At 38.1% G+C, this 23,329-nt stretch overlaps 1 protein-coding gene across 8 annotated transcripts in view; it reads left to right on the top strand.

The window, feature by feature from the left end:
* Positions 1-23,111, top strand: part of NLGN1 (neuroligin 1) — a 430,580-nt gene extending 407,469 nt beyond the window's left edge. For 5 of the 8 annotated variants that reach the window (XM_050308089.1, XM_050308088.1, XM_050308087.1 and 2 more), the window contains 3 exons: positions 15,187-15,399; positions 20,273-21,062; positions 22,058-23,111. In XM_050308089.1, coding sequence (XP_050164046.1) covers positions 15,187-15,399; positions 20,273-21,062; positions 22,058-22,880 — 1,826 coding nt within the window. In that variant the 3' untranslated portion in view covers positions 22,881-23,111. The remainder of the gene's footprint in view (positions 1-15,186; positions 15,400-20,272; positions 21,063-22,057) is intronic. The other 3 variants (XM_050308091.1, XM_050308095.1, XM_050308093.1) reach the window with 1 other exon arrangement.
* Positions 23,112-23,329: the final 218 nt, after the last annotated feature.

Raw genomic sequence — 23,329 nt, 5'->3', positions numbered from 1 at the left:
GGATGTCTGTATGGATATTGTGGCAAGCAGAAAGCTCTCTGATCTTTATTTGTCAACAATGAAACTCATTGATGGTGATATATATGTGTATATATATATATATTACAAAAAGAGAAAAAAAATAAACTCACCACTAAATTTTTAAAGCAGAGAACACGTTTCTAGTTTCACAGCTCTTCCTAGCCTTTGAAAAGGAGAAGGGATTCAAAATATACATATTTAAAATGTAAGAAGCCTGGAACCCCCACGCAATAGCAAGTTTTTGACTGTCCAACTATAGCATTCTTTCACTCAACACTTTTTTTTAGCACATAGCACCTTTTTTTTTTCGTGCTCTGTATCTATTTTGAAATAGTTCTGGGAAGAAGGACAAAGGTAGAAGGAGGAATAAACTCTCCTACATGGCCCACTCCCAACAGCTATCAGGCAGTGATTTACAATATTAAAGTAAATATTTTTCATAGCTTGCACAGCAGTATTTGTTTTTAGTCACTTTTAGTGTGAGATATAACACATTGTTGACTATGATGAATACATTCTGGGAAACAATAGCTGGAGCAGTGCACAGCAGTATTTAAAAGTGGTTTGGAATGAAGCAGTAAATAAAGAATTGAAAAAGTCTTGAGAGGTTTGGGTGGGAAAAAAACCCAAACAGGTAAAGGTTAGATTAGATCCACCTTCATACAGACTGTCATAGCTGGAGATGGACTTATTGGCAGCAGGGGGGAGCACAGGATTCCAGCCACTGTAATGTTTTTAAGTGATCTTCTATAGTGCTGTTAAATAGTCTTCCAATCTTGCAGCAAAAAATTGTAATTTTGAGAAGTAAAGGCATAGTAGAAGTTCTAATTTCTATCCTAGAAGGAAATAGATAGTCTTAAAACTACCTGAGATTAGTTCTAAATATTTAGGGACTTGTTCTACTTATTTCTTAAATCATATGTGATTTTTCTATGAGAATTAACAAAATGATTCATCATCTTCTTTGAAATTGAACTGATGGATCATTGAAAAGCAAAACCCATGTGGTGCCTTTTGTTCTGATGGAGAAAACAGCAATGATACACAGAGTGACACTAAATGAGTCTGGTAGTTATTGAGCCACTCCCTTTCAACAGTCTGTGCAGTCAACCCATCACTGCTGTTTTCAGAAGTTAACAAATGAAAAGAGATGAACTAACTTACTCTCTCCTGAGTAAAGAACAAGAACATAAGTACTTTAACTGTCAAGTGATGTTCTACACCGGTGACTACAAATAGAAAGTTATGCACATGTTATGTTAGAAGCCGGGAAATCATATAAAGATTAATCAAGCCAGCACATCAACTCATTGTATCGCACTGATCCTCCACTGAAAACAGCTGGTATTTTGCTAGAAGTACTTTGCCAGAAATGGGACATGATTCAATATTGCAGTGTCAGAGATGCCTTTGTTAACTGAAGCAATCCTCAGAGTCAGCAGAATTACTGTTGAGTATAAATACATTTTCTGACAAATCTCAAGCAGACCAAGAATGCAATCCATTGCAATCAGCAGATGCGCTTTACACTCAGTAACTTCGTCAGGATGTTGCTTGAGATTGATGGTAATTACTGATGTGTCATTTGGGGTGTGTTGTTGAGCAGAGTCCATTAAAACTCAATTTATTTCATCAGTTAGCACCCAGCTTACATTATGCAGTATGTTAAAAGAGCATTCACACTGGAATTATAAAGGTGGGTATGTGGTAGAAAAAGAAAAAAATCTTCAAAATATAATGGCACAATAATCCTCTATTTCATTGCTTAAGTCTACCAGATCCTATTTCTGTCCTCGCAATTCAGAGCCAGGTTCAGCTACCTCTTACACCACAGCTTTCCTCTGTAATCTGGGCGTGTCACTCCCCTCTTTGGGCTTGTTCCTGTGACTGAATATTGCTATTACCTAATTATTCAGGGTGAGGATAAAAACATAACATACTGTAAACCATCCTGATTCCAGAGTAATTTAAGGCAACACATAAATGTCATAGAAAAGAAGGAGAGGAACAGACCATTCGCATTTTTTTTCCCCTCAGCCTTCTCCCTTAAGGAGCAAATCATACCTGAAATCAAAGGAGACCTTGGAACTTGGTCTTGCTCATGTGCCCTATGGAAATGTCTGACCTAGAGGACGGAGAGGTGGCAGGTGTTGTGCAAGGAGGTGCAGCAGCTCCAGGAGAACACAGTATCCTATAACTGAAGGGGTTTTGAATCTTTTTTTTTTCTTTTAGAATTATGATGCTGCAAAAACATCAGCAGAGATCTGCTCCTCTTAATCTCCTAAGATGTGAATTGAACTGGTTTAATAAACTCTCTTTTAACGCCATTTCACATGTTGATTCATTTCCTTTGCACAAACCTTTTCTACCTCTAACCTTTTCTACCTACTAACAAAATTTAGCCCAGGGCTGTGGAGAGGCTTTAAGCCATTTACAATAATAAACAACATCTAAAATCACCTGTTAATACTATCTGCAATCTTTATTATCAGGTCAGGTGGCTTTTAGTCCTATGAGTTCATATCTCCTGCCTTCAATCGATGTACATGAATGAGGTTTAGTGGCATAGTCCTGCTTTCCATATCTAATGATATTTCTTGGACTGGAATGAAACATTTTTCCATTGTAAATAACAAAGATAGCATTGTGCTGTCCATGCAAAAAATATTGGTTTTAGTGACAAGCTTTGCATACATATCATAATCCCTTGAAGGCCCAAACTCTGTGACTTTTCTACCCTTGAGTGTTTCTTCCTATGCAATTAAGGAGGCTGTTTTCAGTTACTTAAGAGAAATAAGTGCAGGAGAATGGAGCCCTAAGAAATGAACATTACTTATCCCAAAAGGGACCTAGTGAGAATGGAAGCTTAAAAGGGTCTACACAGTTTAATTCATGTACCATCTGTTTTTGGGAAAATTAGCACAGATTAGATTTTCCAACTCATCTGAGGCTAAGAAAGTGCCTTTAGAACCTGTAGTATTTGCTTAAGTATTAAAAACAAATTAGCACTGTTTTACTTACCATGTGAATCCTGTGCATATTAGTTCCCTTTGGAGTGGGCTATAAGAATTGTAACAGCAACATAACAAAGTGATGTCTCTCAGCAAGCCACTCCTTGCCATAATGTTTCTTAGCTGCTTTATAGAAGTGCTTGACATTCTTGTCCTCTTCTGGCACTGTTTTGTTAGACGTGACTGTTTTGTATAAATTCGTTTCTTCCTCAGGGCTGAGAATGTGTTCCCTGTGACCTCTGACTGGTGTTCCTTCTCTCAGTTTGGCTGTAAGTGGGTGTTGTAAGCTGAAAGACATCTAATTTAACCCAAACATGAGCAACTGAAGAATATTACCCTCCTGATAAAAGAATCCTCATACTCAAAGACCATGTAATTGTTTTGTATCATAGTATTACATTATAATTACAGAATGGCTTTCAAAACAAAAAAAATTTAAAATACATGACAGAAAGGTTTTGCTGGAGTTTTTTCCCCCACTTTGGTACTTACCAGATTTCTGTGTTCTGATGGCAAAAAGATGAAACTAGATGAGGCTGTTGTGATACTCTCCAACTATGCAATATTGAACACCTGGCTTCCTGCTGTGCATTGAATATAGGGGCAGTAAATGCAAAGTTAGCATCTTTAACAGTGTATTTACCTCAGCTGGACTCTGGTTTTCTTTCACTCTATTTGTTGCAGAAATCTTTAAATGTAGAGCAAACTCAGTTATTGGAAGCTGGATGGCATACGTACATACATGTCTCCTGTCAAAGATTCCCAGGCTCTCACTTCATCTTCCAGTCATCTCACATAATTCTATGAAACATCTTTTATTTTAGGCTACCCATGAAATATTATTTAGTTTAGACACTTTGTTGATGCTGTATCTACGAATGTACTTACTAATGTGATGCTTTTACATATCCCAAAAGATTAATGGCCTGGAATTACACCCTTGCTTGGTATGAACTGTCAGATTTTCTTGACATGACTAGAATTAGTTAGATTTAGAAGAGCAATGAGCCTGGTCCATCATTTTCAGATGATGGAGTGGCAATGCATATGATACTCATCACGGAGCAGGATGACAGGATGCAACACCCAACAGAAAACTACAGCTGGGCATTTAGTTGAGGTTGCAATAGGCAACCTTTCAAAGAATTCTGTAATTATGATAACACAGAGTAAAAAAAGTTGCCTTTCAGTGACCAAATAGAGATTTTTAGGTTGTCGTTGCAAATAGTACAGGCGTTTTTGTGCTGGTACTTTTTTGGTGAATGAAACTCTATGTAGGGAAGCCTGAAGATCAACATGCTCATAGCATGAGTCTGTGTATAAAGTCTTTGGTCACAATACCTGTAAATAAAGGCATTGCAGCTTTGCTTTTGTGGTATCCAGGTACCAGCTGAAAAGTGAAACTCAGAGTACCAACAGCGTTTGTTCTGGTGCTCCAGAAGCCCACTGTGAGTTAATCGGCGATTTTTCACAGACGACATCTAATCTATAAGTATAAATTACTTTTCACTCCTATTATGCCTTAATTGAAGTGCACCAATGTGAAACTGCAAGAGATGGAGCTTCAGTAATTCTAGACTCAATTAACTTTGTGTGGATTTGAGTCCTTTTCCTTGGACTGTGGATGATTCTTTGACACCTTGTGTTTATTTAAATTATTGCTAGAAAAGTTAGAGGATATGCATACGACCAGGTATTCTATAAGACCACTCCGAAGAGATAGGCAGGAGTTGTGTGTATGATTTATAATTTAATACATGTCTTTTGCATCCTACTGTTTTGCTTAACAGCTGTGCCAAAATCCCTTAGGATTCTGCTGGGGAGGAATAGTTTAATAGCAATCATTTTTTGGGTAAATGGCAGTTACCATCTCTATAACAGCTACCCTCATCCCATCCTTGACTTTTCTTCAGCTCCCTGCTTTCAAGACACAAAATGTATGTTGCAGCAGAGTAAAATCATAGTGAAGGAATAAAGCACCTTGTTATATGGAACAGGAATTTCTGACACAGCAGAAAGCAAAAGTTTTACTAGGAGAGGCAGGATGCTGTATAAAAAATGAACAGGCATATTTAGATGCAGCTAATTCTTAGTTACTTCACATTTTACCAGAACTGATATATATTTACTGGAAAATTAGATTTGATGCCTCTATCTGGGCATATACGCTCTTACAAATGTTTCTGGTGTTCAGTTAATAGCAATGAAAACAGCATAAGAATCTCACTAGCACAAGCCTGTGGATTAAAATAGTTGTTTGCAACATATTTTTGTTACAGAACCTTCCTAGTTTTCCCTCGTGGCTCAAGATGGTCATAAAGTATGTTTGTGCTTGCTTTTAATTGATTTGCTCCTCTGAGTGATCTTTGGCCCCTGAGAAGTAGCCCACAGACTTTGAGAGGTATAAATCAAACACCTACTATATTTCTTTGCTTTCTCACTGTTGGACAAGCCTTTTTCTCTGAGTAAGAATATATTCAGCATCTCTGCCATCACAAACACAAATGGCAGCTGCTGTGATATACACCTTGACGTGCTGTAATTATGACGTGCTGCAATGTGCCTCGCTTCACCATTCAAACTGAAACTGGGTTGATGCTTTTTCTACTTACTTTTTCTTATCAGAAGTTGTTCTTAATGTGCAGGGTAAGACAGCCAAACATGCAGTGACTTCAGTAGGACAAATATGCCTCCAGCTTGAAGGGGCAGAGCAGAATGTCATCCCTCTGGTCCCTGCAGTACAGCAGCACAGAGTATTGCAGTAGGGAAGCAGGTGTGGATGTGATGCCACAGGTAGGTCGAGGAGTTATTCAGCCACAGAGCACCTGGAGAGAGCGTGGCAGGTTGTTATCACTGGGTAAAAATACTGCCAGGTATTCCTGAGGATTTGTCAAGTGATAAATTGACCGTGTGCCCCAAGTGCATTTCAAAGAGCACAGTGGACACAGATATAAATCCACATGAATAACAGAACTCCAGGAATAATGCTGATGCTGATTAAATAAGATTAAGCTTTGCAAAAAGAGAAGGGGATAGGAAAGGCAGAGGAAGAGGGAAAGAAGGAGGATAGAGAAGGTTCGTTTCTCAGGCTTTCTCAAAACTTGTTTAAATTCCCAGTGCATTTAAAGGGTCTGTCTGCAGTGAGCAGGCTGCAGAAGTCAGATCTGGATTATTTAAGTCTCATGTGTTGTTTAACTCACACATTCAAAAGCAAGACAGCATTTTGTGATGATCTGGTCTGACCTCTGCCTGTACTCTACTGTTCATAAAACTTTCCTGAATTGAATCTTGTCTGAACAGTGACATATTCAGAAGGCCCCCAATACTGATTTGAGAATGCAAGTGATGACACACTGAATGGAGTTCTTCATAAATTGGTCCAATGGTTAATCTTTCTATTTATTTTCAAATAAGGAGATTTGAGCTCACATTAAATTAGCACCATAATTTCTGTGTTCTGATTGAAAGATTGCACTTCCACATAGCTGCTAGGCTTCTAGCTAGTGATTTGCATATTCAGTTTTAGGTGAAGATTTCTAACTTCCCCTTCATCAGCTCATAGAATATATATTAACATTGATTGGACCCTCATTGCAAATCTCAACACTGAGAAGAAATATCAAAAACTGATGTCCCTCTCAATGGAACTCTTAATTAGGATTTTTTTTTTTTTATTATTTCCAAAGTATGAATTTTCCCTGCTAGTGAAATTAAGCCCATCTTTTCTCTCATTTACATACATAGTCAAAATTCTGAAAAATTGTGTAATATTGCTGAAAACATGCACTAATGTACAGCCAGAGTGACTATTATAAAGCAAAGAGGATTTCCAGGCCTGAGTTAAAAAAAGTGTTCTCTGGCATGTAACAATCAATTAAAAGATGCTTTTGAAAGCTGAATCTGAACTCCATGTAGTTCTAAGTAGCTGCACATATTACTCAGCTTATTATATAGTAAAAATTTCTGAAAATATAGTGGGTAGGAAGGTCTTCAAGCCCCATCTGGGCTATCTTCAGATACTGATGTTGCCAAAATCTTGAGAGAAAAGGGAAAGCAGAATTTTATAGGATCTGTTTTGATCTTTAAAGCCTTGCACATTAAGAGCATTGCTATTCATTAACTCTCCACTATAACATCTTTTTTAGGTTTGTAGCTGCTGCCTTTGGTTGTATCATCTAAAGTTAAAAGTTATGGGACATTGCATGGAAGGGCAGCATGTCTTAATGCCTGTTTTCTGAGCTTGCTGCTGACAATAGGGATGCTGAGAAGCTGTAATAAAGGACAGATATTTGGTGCAGTGTGCTGTGGGCTGCTTGATTTTGCACATTGCACTACTTGAAGGAAGTAGGGCTGGAACAGCTGTGCACTCAATCCTAGTGAAGACAAAAATCTCTCCCTTGGGGCATCGCTTTCTTCTGCCAAGTGGGAGAGTCAAGTGTTGGATTTGGCTGTGGACTTTTCTGTTCTCTCCTGCAGTCTTCCCTTATCATTTGGGCTTTGCCTGAGTATTTTGAAAGGATTGGTCTGTGATTGATTTTTATTATTCCACACATTATCCCGTAAGGTTTTGTTTTGCCCTTGCTGTCTTTTAGAAACGGGTTTATTTATATTTTTGTTCAAGTTCTCAGATGGTGGTTCACCAGAGAATTGCTAGTGTAATACATAGTAACAAAATGTTCATTTCCTATGAAAACTTTGTATGCAACTTAAAAATACTTTAAACTAAAATTTGAGCTGCCCTAGAGCATGACACAGCCACATACTAACAACTATGATTTTTACTTTGTGGAAGGCATTTAAGCAGATGTTCTCTGCTGACAGCAGAATTGCTTGTTTTTTAAAAGATGAGAATATTCATAGATATCTGCTATTTTCTATAACAAACTCCATCTTTTTTTCCTGTAGAAAAGGAGACATTCAAATCAAAGGTACTCCAACTGCCTCGTGTCCACCTGTGCCATAATGTCATTCATCAGTCCTTAAGGCTCTCTTCTACTTTCTGAAATGTGTCAGCACATATCACTCAAAATCTTGTAGCATTATTATCTGCAGCTACATTTCTGAAACTAGACTTGCCCCTCCTTTTCTTTTTTTCCTTTTACAGCATATCAAGAAATCAGTATTAAAGATCACGTCTAGTGGACTAACCCTATTGCTTATAGAGCTCTCAAAGTATCTCTGAGATTGTTATCAGACTTTCATTTGACTTCAGTAAAGATCATCTATAATAGGTTACTATAGAGCTGATCTCCCTGGTGATCATCTGGGACTGGCTGGGCTGTACTTGGAGCAAGGGGTTGGCAAGCAGAGAGCAGCACCTTCAGACTTTTATCATCTCTTTTCTAATGAAACTTTAAAGGCAAAGAGAGTCACTCTCCTCTCCCAGCCTTCAAAAAAAGGTAGAAATTATAATCTCAGACTGTTTCAGCATCTGCAGCATACTCAGAATTATAGAATTATAGAATGGTTTGTGTTGGGAGGGACCTTAAAGATCATCTAGTCCAACCCCCCTGCCATGATCAGGGACACCTTCCACTATCCCAGGTTGCTCCAAGTCCCATCCAGCCTGGCCCTGAACACTTCCAGGGACGGGGCATCCTCAGCTTCTCTGGACAACCTGTGCCAGGACATCACCACCTTCACAGAAAATATTTTCTTCGGATATCTGGTCCAAATTTCCCCTCTTTTAGTTTGAACCCATTACTCCTTGTCCTGTCACTACAGCTCCTGATGAAGAGTCCCTCTCCTGCTTCCCTAAAGTCCCTCTTCAGATACTGGAAGGGTGCCATGAGGTCTCTGTGCAACCTTCTCATTTTAGGCTGAACAGCCCCAACTTGTCAAGAATATCACAATAAATTTGAGCAATTTCTTTCCTTCTGTGATAGCTGAAGATTATCCATCTAGGACAGCAAAAAAATTTAGCTGCATCCAGACTTTTTTTTTTTTTTTTTTTTTTTTTGTCATTTGAAGGACTTTGATATATCAAAGCCTGTGAAAGAGAACCTGTGTTTTGGAGAGAGCCTGAGGGTTATCCTGCTTTGGGCTACATTACACCCAGTGAAGTCATGCCAAAATATCTCTGGCAGTGGAATGAAGTGCTCTGGCATGGGGCAACTCACTTTTTTGCAGTCTGCCTCTACACTAGAAATCTGCTGTAATGCTTTAGTGCTGGCAAGTGACAGACACCAGACTGAAACAGCTGTAAGGGACTTCTCTACCTTGCAGTGTTCAGTTGGTTTAGTCTCTCACAGGAGAAGAAATTATGTAAAATGCAAGGAAGTGAAAACTTCTGTTGGTTCAAAGAGCCACAGGAAAGACCAGGTAGGCTCCAGCTGCTTCACTGATATTAATTCAAAGGATTTAGTACCCTGGGAGAAGTATTAAAAATTCCAACAGTAGAAGACCGATGCTGAAAAAGGACACTGGAGTTTATACATGATCACATGCCTTTGTCCATGCATGCTTTCAAAATGCCAAAGGATACAGTGACAAGTTTGTGTATTTACTGGTTCAATTCTGTAAATTGTTTGCTTGGATGAAATAACTGGGAAATTCTAAAGGCTGCCTGCCGAGACAGCAGCACTGGCCCGGGAAGTCACCATCCCTGGGAGGATTTAAAAGGTAGCACTTGGGGACATGGTTTAGTGGTGGGCTTGGCAGCGCTGGGTTAATGGTCTGGAAGGTCTTTTCCAACCTAAGTGATTCTATGATTCTGCAATTCTATGATCTTAAACATCCAGGAAAGAGTGCATAATGATGTAGCATGATACTGTGCACATCTCACAGAGTTAAGCTAAAATCTTGCACTTCTGAAATCATTAATCTTATTGCTAATATGTATGTGGCAGAGAGCTACAGAAACAGGCAAGAACTTTGCTAATGTTGCAATCACTTTTCTGTACATTAAATAAATTTCATACAAAACTCCTGCTTGAGCAGCATTTTCAGAAGACTTGCTAATCTGATTCTCAAGCAGAGGTACATTGCAGATGTCTGCAGAGGAATATTTTTCATGCACTGAATAGTTCATATTCTCCTACATCTTTCTTATGGGAGTTCCTAGTCCTTTTAGTCACCTTACTCCTTATCCATGACTAAAATATGCTGTTAATATTAGGATGTGCTGGCCAGCAAAGCAAAGAGCAGGATCCTCTGCTTCATGAATATCACATATACATTAATGTTCACAGTGCTGCTCATACAATTCCTTCAGGTTAGTTAGCTGATGTGAATTCTACAGAGATGGCTAAGATGAAAACAAATGTGCTCTTTAAGCTTAACCATCTCTCTTAAAAATGGCTTATCTTGCTCACATTCCTATCTGAGTAGGTATAGTTTAAAGGGCAGCAGAAAATTTCTGTGCATGGCAATTACCATTCAGTAGCAATAGATGGTGTCCAGCTAAAGTCCTAAGCAAGGAACTTGTGATCCAGAGGGAATATAAATTCTTCCCTCAAAATATGCCCTGAATTCTTCCAGTATGCGTTGGTGCATTTATACCCGTACAATTTAACATTTTATTTTAACAAAATAAAAGATGGCATTTGATTGCACAGGGAATTGGAACTGGAAATCCAGTTATTATAACACATGCCTAAGCAGGTGGGGAATATTAAAGTCTTAAGTGTTACTGCTTTCAGAGACACAGCACTTGGAAAAACCCCTTTAAGCATGTCAGACTAGTCTTTATACACTCTTATTTTTAAAGTAGCATTTGTTGCTGTGCATCTTCTCACAGGCAGATTTTTTTTTTTGTCCAACAAGGCGTTCTGCCCCTTACCTTAGGAAAAATTCTGTCTTGGCCTTCCCTTCTGCATTAATATGAATGTTCAAATTAGGCCAGAGCTTAAAGTAATTCAAACTAGTAAGGTTTTCAACTACATATTTTAAGTTTCCCAAGTCCATTATTTTATTTACTCTTCAAAAATGCTGGAATCATATTAGAAAAAGATTTATCTGAATGGCAAGCAGAAATCATTACCCAGACAGATAAGCCTATAAAGCATTAAAATTTATCTTAATAAAAAATACAGAACCTGGTTGTGGCACTCTCTGCATATTTGTCTAACAGACATGTAACAGAGAAATGGTCCAAATGGGCTTAATAAATCTCTTTCTTAAACTCACAAAAGACCACATCCTCACTTCCATAATTCTATTAGAGTCTGCTCCTCTGGAGGAGATAAAAGAAGAGATAACCTCTCCATTCAGAATATAAAATAGCAATTGTTCAGCTGATGATTGGAATATTTCCAGTAGAAGGACTTAATTATGGAACAAAATTAGCTCAATCTGACCTTTTTAGAGAATAATGCAAAACTAAGTTTTTTTGAGAATGTCTTCCTGGAATAACTAAAATAAGGAATAATTTACTTCCCTTTTTTTACAAGGCCAAAGGTGGCAGAAAATGATAGCAGTGTTCTTGGTGAGATGACAATCCAAGGATAATAATAAGACAGTATTTGCAGAGAGAGATAATATATTTTAATAGACTAGCTGATGCAGTTTAAAAACAGACAAGCTTTCAGACACACAAGCCCTTTTCAGCGAGAGCAGGTTCCCCTCTGTGACTCAAAATTGGGAGCTTAATAACTAGATAGTGTGATGATTGTGTCATAGGAATGCATTGAAATGCATGGTATCTATATTAATTACATCCTGAAAGCTCCTCTTGGATAAAGACAAAGGATACTGTTCCAATCTCCATTTTATCTAAGTGATAAATAGGGATAAGTACCTGTACCCACAGACTGACAGGCTGGATACAATGCTATGTGTTAAAGCATTTCTCTGCAGGTGTTTAGTTCGATGAGTTTATCTGTATTGAGGCACTCCTCACTAGTTTAAAAAAAAAAAACACACCAAAAAAAACCCACCACAAACTGGAAAGAAAAACCTCATCTGTTTTATCACTCCTATGTCTGATTTCATGACATTCTGAATTCTCCTAAGCCACGCTGATACCACTGCATACAGGAAAAAAAGGCATGAACAGGTGGTGATATTAACAGGCTTCTTATGGTTCTGAAAAATGAGATAGAAATGTTTCATGTCATGAAAGTCAACATCAATCATCATCCATCTTGTGCAGATATGGAAGTCAGCCAGTGTGGTTCTTGCTGAGGAGGCGTGAGATATTTCTTTTGCATCAGAGCTGTTGCTCTGGACACAAGTCATAATTTGTTTAATATAGATGAATGAGGAGAATATTACTAATAGTGCCTTTTTTTTTTTTTTTTTTTAACTAAACTGAAAGCTCCCCCTCCTGGCACATTCCCTGAACTGAATGCAAGGTTCCTGATGTCTACTTTTAGCAACAGAAGATATTTAATCTAAAGTCTTATCGCAGAGATTCTTTAAAAGTAGCATATTTATGGTTTCCCAAGGATTTCACATTTCCCCACCCAGCTTCAGGGCTTGATGTGAACTCATTTAACACCAGGGGATTGCCCTAAGGCTTTACCTATAATTTTAATCTGTTGCTTTTCCGGGCAAAGACTTACTTATTTCCACTTCTCTGCAGAGAGTAAAGAAAATAACCTTTTCAGAAAGTTTGAGTGTTTGCATTTGTGTTCCTTCAGGGCAGTTGCTGTATCTCAGCTATAACCCTACCATCTATTTTCCTAATAAATGTCTTGGAATCATTTTGAGAAATCTACAGGATTTCCTTGAACCAATGCTGCAGCTGTGCTGAGAGCAGATCCTGACCAGGCTGAGGGAATTTGCAAGCCAGGGAAATGGAAAAAAGAAAATAGGGACACATTTGTGTCACAATTTTGGTAACTTCTGTAACTACTCTCATCTCATTGCTGCCTGTGTTTTGAGGAGCACTCGTGCCAATCATTCCTGTAATCCCTTAAATCGGTGCAGTCACTTATGTGTTGGATATGATAAACTGACTTGTCACTGATTTTCCACAGCCCTATACTTATGCAAAGAAAGGGGAAGACTCTCCCAGCATGTGTAGGCACAGGATTCTGTAGTTCCCATAAATTCCTACATTTTAATTTTCTTGCAGTCCCTGGTACCATTCCTCAGTTCCAAGCAGGCTGACAAAGGCAGCGAGACTGGTTAGGGAGCTTTCATTAGATTTGCTATCATGTTCAAAGGCATCATCTCTCTGTGTCCTTAAAAACTGTTTATGGGGGACAACATTTTACTGGAGCGTGAAGAGAAGAATCAATACTTCTGGAAGGATTGTATGGGGACCATGCTTTCACACAGGCATTCACACCAACCCTCTGACCACAAAGGAAAATAAAGGAGAGTGAAGCAGAGTAAAATGACATCATAATAATCTCAACTCTGTGCTAAGCTGTAATAGTAAAATAAGAATAAATTTATTAATTATAATTACGACTTCATTTCTGGGCTTTCCCTGAATAACAAGGTGGTATTTTGTTCTATGGTAGTAGTGTTACTTTGCTTTATATGCAGTTAAATAGTAAATATAGCAGGTTTTAGTTCTAGAATAGGGATTATTTTAAAGGAGTAACAATTTACTATGGCTACAGTGAATGAAGTATGTCCATTAGACTTGGTACATTAGGCCTGGAAGTGGGAGAACTGCTGGCCTGGCACCCTATGCCACTTTTCTGTTCCCTCTCCATGATGGCAAAAATCAGGATTGATTCACAAGAAAAGCTTCTTGCCCTAAATGGAGCGAGCAGAGCTCAGCTACTGAGGCAGTGAGGCCAGTTAGCTTTCAGTGTAGTTTACAGCAGAGAAGGGCTGTTAGTATAAATGTTTACACATAGGACAGAATAGCAAAGGCAAACTTTGAAGTCAAATCAGAGTAATAAAGTAACAAATGACATGTTCATTATATCCATGAATATAGGTATACACTGCACCTATCTGTATTCTTGTTAAATCCTTGCTTTATAGATGTATGTGCTCACGTGTCTTGTTAGAAATGTCTCAAAAGCTGCTTTTATTGTCATAATGAAACAGTAGGACTCCTTTGAGAGCTATTTGTCTGCAAAACTACTGTAAACTTCTTTTGAGTAGGCTGTCTGCACTCAAGAGAGTTAAATCAGTAGAACTTTGACGAGATTAGAAGACCCACTGATATCTAATTAATGTGGAAATAATTGTTGTAATGGTTGCATTTCTCTACAAAGCATGTACTGAAAAACAGTTACACGATTTAGGGAGCATTAAATCAGTTTGATATGCAAATAAAGGTATGGACTACTTCATAATGCTGGTATTATTTAAACATTTGTTTATTAAACGGAGAAAATTGGAAATGTCGACAAATGGGATCCAAAAGCAATGTCTTTGATCAACAGAGACTTTCTTCAAAGTTTTTACTGTACCCCTTTTGGAGTCAGTAGGCTCTAATGACAAGAGTAACAGCAATACTAAATGTGAGAGTACTGCTGGGAGTAAAGTGTGAAACAATCATTCCTGCACCTCACACATGCCACAGCTTTTTCTCCAGCAGGAATAAAAGGGAGCAACTGTAGTGCTCTCCAGATTACCCCTGAGCTCCTATCTTTCTGCTGTTAAGGGGTCATGAAAACAACTTAAATTATCTTTATACATTTAATGTAGATTCAATTAACTCAGGTTAATGACTGTGGGATGGAGCTCGGAGACTTCAGAGCTGCTCTCATTGTTCAACCTTGCTTGTCCTGTGACATAGGCTGCATTTTTGGGTGGAGAAAAAAGTAAAAGACCGTGTGTTGCCAGGATATGACCAAACAGAGTCTTCAGGGAAGGATAATCACTGCCTCTCAGGCAATGTGCAAAGCTCATGGCTGCATCCAGGTACAGGAGTGCAACACAGAGCTGACCAAATCCATACAAAGCAACTGCATTTTACCTGTTTGCTAAGCCTTTACTCTTAAACTTAGTACAGTCAACACAAAGTCTTTGGGATTAATATGTTGTAACCTGTTAAGATTCAGTATTTTGCCTGGGATCTTCATCTTCCCTGCATTAATACATCATGGCCAAAAGAGTGAATACAGAATAATTTGGCTTCAGAAACAGTGTAAAATCACAAATTTTTCCCGGGCAATATGGAAAATTACGTAGTTCCGTGATATTCAACAGCATATACTTTTGAAATCTTACTTGGAAGACTTAAACAGGATTAGTCAGAGGAGCACTTGCTAACCCTTTCTTTTTTCATTTCCTTTCACAGGATTTCTGAGCACCGGGGACCAAGCAGCAAAAGGAAACTATGGCCTCCTTGATCTAATTCAGGCTTTGCGATGGACTAGTGAAAATATTGGGTTCTTTGGTGGTGACCCATTAAGAATAACTGTTTTTGGATCTGGTGCAGGCGGTTCATGCGTCAATCTGTTGACTTTATCCCATTATTCTGAAGGTAACCGTTGGAGCAATTCAACCAAAGGTATTATGCAGGTTGCAAATTTTGACAATTTTGGTGTCTGCATGCCACCACCATTAGTACTATGTGATGTTCTGTATATTCTCTTTGTTCCTATGAACTGTTGAGTTCAGCTCAATATTAAGAGAACTTTTTAAAGGCTGCACAAGCCTCCTTCTCCCTCAGCTCTTCTGTGCATGTTTAAATTTTGGGTCACTTTCTTCTTTTTCCTGTGGAGCTTTGTAGAAACACTTTATAGCAGACTTTTGAACAGCATTTTCTTGGTGCATCGTTTTTGCCTCTCTTCTTTCCTACCTAAGGGTGTCCTTTTTGGAAAACCAGTCAGTCATGCTCACAGTAGATGAGGTCGTCTTTATTCAGGCAGTTGTGAAAGGCGTGTTTAGTTTCTCCTGAGGAGCAGAATTTGAAGAAAAATAAAATGACACAGTTTCTCTTTCCAGGCTAACAGCTGAAATGCTTAAAACAATTATTTTGTGTAAAGGAAACAAGTACCTAGTTCAGAAATCTTTTGTCTGAAACTGCATGAACTTCACTTGCTGTCATCTAATAAAAGAATGGTTGAATGTTTTGCATGCATGATCCAAAATTGTCAAAGCATCCAAGTTGCAAATGGATTTTCTTCTATATGTTTTTTCCTATTTCATAACTAACACCTTTTCTCTCTAGTCGAGGCAGACAGCAGGAAATTAAAAACATGCTGGTTGAGGCACCCAATTTTTTTTCTATGATTTTTGCACCACAGTTTCACACAGTTTCTCTCATTTGCATGGCTCTTGCTTATTGATCACATTACTTTTGTCTCACTGTTTTTGCATATTTTTATCTGTATTGTTTAGTTTTACCAGGGACATCACACTGTGCCCTGTGCATATAATCCTCCCCTAATTTCTATTGCTGTATCTCCATGGGGGACTAATTGGCCAGTCATAAAAACATAATTCCACTGACATTAAAAGAGCTGCATTTACCCAAAGTCATGGTGCTGATCCCACTGAGGTCAATAGAAGTGACAGATTCTTTAGATCACTCCGTTACACTATTTTAAATGAGAGAAGAATACAAGTTTTACAAGAAAATTCAAGTGGAAAATAAGACCGTGGTCTGAATTTTAGTCTACTTCCACAATTTGTTTTTTAACATAATATTTTTTTTTTCTATAACTACCTGCACTTAAATAGGAAATATTTACAAGCTAAGATGAGAACAAGATGTAAGCATTACTTCATCACAGTGTAACCTGAGGGTCACACTGCACCATCTTCTTTTATCAGAACACTCAAAAACAACTTTCTTATCAAGGATTTAGTTTCAGGTGGAATGAGGAGACCTGGTTTATCCTCCCCTAAATTTTACGTGATGATAATATTGATCTTCTTGACATAACATGGCATTATTGAGAAATCCCATATTTACAGTGTCTGGACAGTCATGTGTTTCCTCTTACAAGCAAATGTTACCGTGTCATATGGCAACACATGGCCAGAATTCTGACAGGAGCAGAATTTGTTTGGGGAAAATGATGCAGCAAATTGCCAACATAACAGAGCATTTGGGAGGGGAACTGAAGAAGCCTCAGTAAAAGTAAATCTTCGAGGCATTTTTTTATAAGAAAGCAAACCCATGCTTTGTTCAAATTTGGATTAAACAGAACAATGTGCCATAGCCCCATATATGTTGTGTTTGTTTTAGAGGTGGTTAGACCTGCCATTAAAAAAAAAAAAATTGGTCAGTTTCAAATAAGAAAAGTTATTTCAAGTATTTAAACATCTGCTGATATTCTAACATTTCCAAACTCCCTTTTATTTCATGTTGTTTTGTTCCACATTCACATTTGAAAGCTGGAGAGGGACTTTTTACAAGAGGACAAGTGGTGAATGGCTTCACACTGACAGAGTTAGATCAGATGTTAGGAAAAAATTCTTCCCTGTGGGGGTGGTGACTGGCACAGGTTGGACAGAGAAGCTGTGGCTGCCCCATCCCTGGAAGTGTTCAAGGTCAGGTTGGACAGGGCTTGGAGCAACTTGGGCTAGTGGAAGGTGTCCCTGCCCAGGGCAGGGAGTTGGAACAAGGAGATCTGTAAGGTCCCCTCCAACCCACACCATTCTATGATTATCAACTGGTCTATTTGATAATCTGTAAATTTGTATGCTCTCTTTTCTCATAATTTCCCTTTGAAAGATTCCCTTGGCAGCTGAGAGGAGGAATTCAGCCTATTTCAAGATGGTGCTGTTTGTAGCCACCCACCTGCAAGTGGGCAGAAAGAACAGCACTCATCTTCAGAAAGTGCTCTGAAAATACAGATGGATATATGCAAATTGTTATTATTTACTTTGGTGATGCTTTGAATAGGAGACACAAAGTGCTATGGTCCACTGAACATTTAAATCTTCTTTCCATCAGTCTGAAGCCCATAAGAGATAATAAAACCATGCACATCATCAGATAAAAATGTAGTTCTCCATCCTGTGAGGTACAAATTTCTTCCAGAAATTATGTCACAGAATGAAAATAATTTTTCATACCATTGTTCATTTTTCACCAACATGGTTTAAGTGGAGGAATATTTCTCTAAGCATTCCTCAGCAAAAGGAGGGATGCTTAGCTTTCCTTCCTCAGAAAGCTTTATGGCCAGAGGCCTTGACCACTTTTTAATCCAGCATTTGATGTTTATGTAGCACTTAGCAAGCCATAGTGTTTATATCAGCATTTTCTTACACTTAGCTTACATTTTCTGTCCTTGTTCAGGCATACTTAACAAAGCAATAAAAATAGATTTACAAAAGATGCAAAAAACCCACACACATTATGAAGTATCATGAAATACATATTTTTTTAAAACTCAGCTTTGTCATTTAGTTACATTTATTACAATGCCTGGATCCTCTGTGGTAATTCCACTGACTTTGAGCTGATTTATGCTAGCTCAATATCTGACCTTATAAACATGCAAATATATTTTTAGCTGTTTTATAGCTCAAGTTCATTCTTATTTTTACTCATGTCATGCAAGGAAATAATACCTTGGATATGACTTCTCATAAATTTAAGGAGAGGCTGGAGTTTAGATATTTCAGTCTCCACACCTATCTTATTTTAAGACTTTGGGATTTGGATCTAATACAATCTGGAATGATTTAAAAATTCCTCAGAAGCTTGTAAAATGTTTGCTGCCAGCAACAGATTCCAGCTAACTTGTGAGTGCACAGGGTCTGATGCTGCAGTGGAGGCTGTGAAAGCATGGCTGTGATTGGATTTAGAGGCTATGGAACTTTTCTATCAATAGAAATATGTTACTTATCAAAAAGTAAAAGCCATCTTGTGCGTTATTGGAATACATTTCTGAAGTAAGCTGAGCACCTTCACTCCAGTTCCTTTAGTGGGAGTATCCAGCTATTCATCAAGCATTGGAACAAAAATGCATTCTTAGGAAAATCAAGTGAGTGGGGCCAAGTGTCACTTCCAGTCCTCAAATAACTCTCCCAGAGTCAGTGGAATGACTCCAGGTGCCTATCAGCATAAGTCAAACAAAATTCTGACCTGTATATCTTAAATCAGCCTAGAATGCTATAGCCATTTTGTATCATCCACAGTGAACTATAGGAGGCAGGGTCCTAAAATATTGTCCAGTAGTTTGTGCAAAAGATGTACTACTGGGATTAACTTTAATGAAAATAAATAACAACAACAACAAAACAAACCACAAACCAGCCAAACAAACAAACAAACAAAAAACCCCAGAAAGGTCCCAGTTACCTAAACATAGCCTAAGTTTCTGAGCATTATATATATATATATATATATATTTATATATATATATATCTCTTTCAGACACCAAATTACCCTCCCCAAATGGAGTGGGAAAAGTCCAAGCCCCAATACAAAGAGAACACAAGAAGTGTGCACAGTAAAGATGGAGTTTTGATTGCATTAAATCCAATAGCAAAAAATTTAGATTGATTCATTGACTGTCGGGGCTGAGGCTCTTCTCCATGATATGTTTTAAAAATCCTTAGAGGAGGGAGAAGAAAAAAAGGAAACGTCAATTTCAACATATTTTGTTATTTCTGTGGGTAGAATTTCTGGGCCAGAGTGCTAGTTAAACCAGCATAAATTCAAATTAATTGCACTGAAGTCTTTGGGATTTATTGCAAGTTGATATGCAGTGCTGGATCATTCTCTCTCCCCTAAATGAATACCTGAACATATGTTTAAATCTCTAAATTACAAAGCTAAATAGTGTAAAATATATCATTTCCCTTTTTATGTAAGTGTGATCAATATAAACCTGCATTTAAAAAGCTCCTTACAAGAAAGGATTTTGACTTAGACACTTATAAATTTAATAGCTGCCTAGTACCTTCTCATCTGTTCCTCCAGAATATAAACTTTTGAAATTACAGACGATTTGAGAGCACATCTCAAACCAGGTTTAATCCCAAACAAAACATAAAGAAGTGTCTTAGGTTTTTTTAACATATTGTTTTATGCATGCAACTTCAGCCCATTTCAGAGACCTGTTGGCTTTTCCTCCAAGCTATAAATTGCTTTAATTTTAGGGATTTCTTTCAAGCTGTTAGTGTTATACTACATAAGGTAATGCCACTTCTTTTTTACTGCCTGAGTTTCTTTTGAAAGTCTGTTCCTCAGCTGGACTATATTGAGGTAGAATCATTTGCTTCAGCACATATTGCATTTATTTTGTGCACGTTACCTGCAGGTACAACAGCAGTCAGAACCCATGTATTTAAGTACTATTAAGATTCAGGTATCTCTTCTGTTGAAGTTTTCTTGTTGTTTCAAAGAACTCCTTTGAATCTTTCAAGTCTGTGGCTGTTTCAAGGTCACTTCAGTAGTTTTCAAATATTTCTCCCCACAGGACTTTTTCAAAGAGCAATAGCTCAAAGTGGAACAGCTCTCTCCAGCTGGGCAGTTAGTTTTCAGCCTGCGAAATACGCCAGGATGTTGGCTACAAAAGTTGGTTGCAACATGTCAGACACTGTAGAACTGGTAGAATGTCTACAGAAGAAGCCTTATAGAGAACTTGTCGACCAGGACATTCAACCAGCAAGATACCACATAGCCTTCGGACCGGTAATAGATGGCGACGTGATACCAGATGATCCTCAGATCCTGATGGAACAAGGAGAATTCCTCAACTACGACATCATGCTGGGAGTTAACCAAGGGGAAGGGTTAAAATTTGTCGAAAACATCGTGGATAGCGAAGATGGCATATCAGCCAGCGATTTTGACTTCGCAGTTTCTAACTTTGTCGATAACTTATACGGATACCCAGAAGGCAAAGATATACTGAGGGAAACTATTAAATTTATGTACACGGACTGGGCGGATCGACACAATCCTGAGACCAGAAGGAAAACACTGCTGGCTTTGTTTACTGATCACCAGTGGGTTGCACCAGCGGTGGCCACAGCAGATCTTCACTCGAATTTTGGATCGCCTACATACTTCTATGCCTTCTACCATCATTGCCAGACAGATCAGGTACCTGCATGGGCAGATGCAGCCCATGGAGATGAGGTTCCTTACGTACTGGGAATCCCCATGATTGGTCCTACTGAATTATTTCCTTGCAATTTCTCCAAAAATGATGTCATGCTAAGTGCTGTGGTGATGACGTACTGGACAAACTTTGCAAAGACTGGGTGAGTACCAGATAATGAATGGTCTTGTGTGCAAACTCAGGATGGAATGATGCAGTGCTTTCCAATGTTTATCTCCCTTGGGAATGCCTCTGAACTTATAGGATGAATAAGGGATTAAGAATTGGGTTGGATATTGATGTTTATTATAATATCCCTCAGCTCACTTACATATTCTGGTAAAAAGATGGAATAACATCTTTGTGGAAATTCTGTGTGAAGAAGTTTTTAAAAATACACAAATATAAGTAAGGAACCCCATAAAGGTGTATAATTAAGCATTTAACATATTTGTATAGTTAAATATAGTTACATTAGTAACTGACTTCACCCCAACACTGATGTTTTCATCCCATGAGACATAAAATTATGAAAATATTGCATCAAATATAATGCATCTTATTTTAAGAGCACAGTTTGTCTTAAATTGATGTGTCTGATTATCAAATATGTGACTTTCAATTTGGAAAATGTTGTCATTTTCATTAATTCTTCTTTCACTGGAAGCTCAAAATACTTTGTTACCTTTGATCATAGTTATTTTTGACTTTTTTTGCACTGAGTTGTGCTCTGCCATGATCTTTACCCCGGAAGGCCACAAAAGCTGCATATGAAAGGAAATGCTGAGCTCTACGAGCTTTATGTTGGTAAAAAAGAAAAACAAATCTTAAAGTCCTCTCACACTCGTCTCATCATTTGTCCACATCACCACACTGGTGGCAATCTGTCCTCAGCAGCACAAGATCTCAGTGTAAGACAGACACTAACATTTTGGGGAACTGGGAGAGTCGCTGAAGTCTGAGTAAAAGAAGGTTTCATTTGCATAATGCTGTTTCTAGTCAAGATTATTAAGGTCTCTAATTTTAGGGAATAGCACTCTGCTCCGTCCAAAGGCAGATTTAAACATTTAGTATAAAATCTTAATTATGTTAATTTTATAATTCCGTTTGAAATGCTTTGTAACATTAGAGATATCTCTTTTTTATTTTTTTTTTTAGTGACCCAAATCAACCAGTGCCGCAAGATACAAAATTCATCCATACGAAACCAAATCGTTTTGAAGAAGTAGCATGGACCAGATACTCTCAGAAAGACCAACTCTATCTTCACATTGGATTAAAACCACGAGTTAAAGAACACTATAGGGCCAATAAAGTGAACCTTTGGTTGGAACTGGTACCTCATCTGCACAATCTTAACGACATTTCACAGTATACCTCTACCACAACTAAAGTGCCATCGACTGATAATACTTTCAGACCAACAAGGAAAAATTCAGTTTCAGTTACTTCAGCCTTTCCTACAGCCAAACAAGATGATCCCAAACAACAACCAAGCCCATTTTCAGTGGATCAAAGGGACTATTCAACAGAATTGAGCGTTACTATCGCGGTTGGCGCATCTTTGCTGTTCCTGAACATTTTGGCCTTTGCAGCATTGTACTACAAAAAGGACAAGCGGAGACACGACGTCCACAGGAGATGTAGCCCACAACGTACTACTACCAATGATCTTACCCATGCACAAGAAGAGGAGATAATGTCCCTCCAAATGAAGCACACTGACTTGGATCATGAATGTGAGTCCATCCATCCACATGAGGTGGTTCTTAGGACCGCCTGTCCCCCAGACTACACGCTAGCTATGAGAAGGTCTCCTGATGATATTCCCTTAATGACACCCAACACCATCACAATGATCCCCAACACTATACCAGGGATTCAACCCCTACACACATTCAACACATTCACCGGAGGACAGAACAATACTCTGCCCCATCCTCATCCCCACCCCCATTCACACTCAACAACCAGGGTATAGCCAGACAAGACGAAACAAACTTTATTTTTTGATGGATTACAGTAGGTGATATTACTGAAGATTACTTGGCTTTCAACCTACAAGACTCTTACTATTTAAATATGGAGGAATATTATGTGAATATACATATCAAGAACTTTTGGGGTTTTGGAAAAAATGAATTGTACATATATCAAATGAACTTAAGAAACAAACAAAACAAAAGGAAACAAACAAACAAACAAACAAAACCCTAACTGTTTGCAATTGCTTGAAGCAGTTGTCCTGAATGATACTTTTTCATTCACATTCAAGTATTAATTTTTTGAAGATTTAAGTTACATAATGGAATTAGGCATGTGCAACACAAACAGGAAAGAACTATGACTGAAAATTTTAAAAACCTATAAATATGCACAAGGGACACACTAATGGAATGTCAGATAATTTTCACCAATTTTTATTTGGAC

Source organism: Myiozetetes cayanensis, unplaced genomic scaffold, assembly GCF_022539395.1.
Source record: "Myiozetetes cayanensis isolate MyiCay16 unplaced genomic scaffold, myiCay2020 scf13, whole genome shotgun sequence".
In the NCBI taxonomy this organism is placed as follows: domain Eukaryota; kingdom Metazoa; phylum Chordata; class Aves; order Passeriformes; family Tyrannidae; genus Myiozetetes; species Myiozetetes cayanensis.
This window is presented reverse-complemented; position numbering and strand designations above follow the sequence as displayed.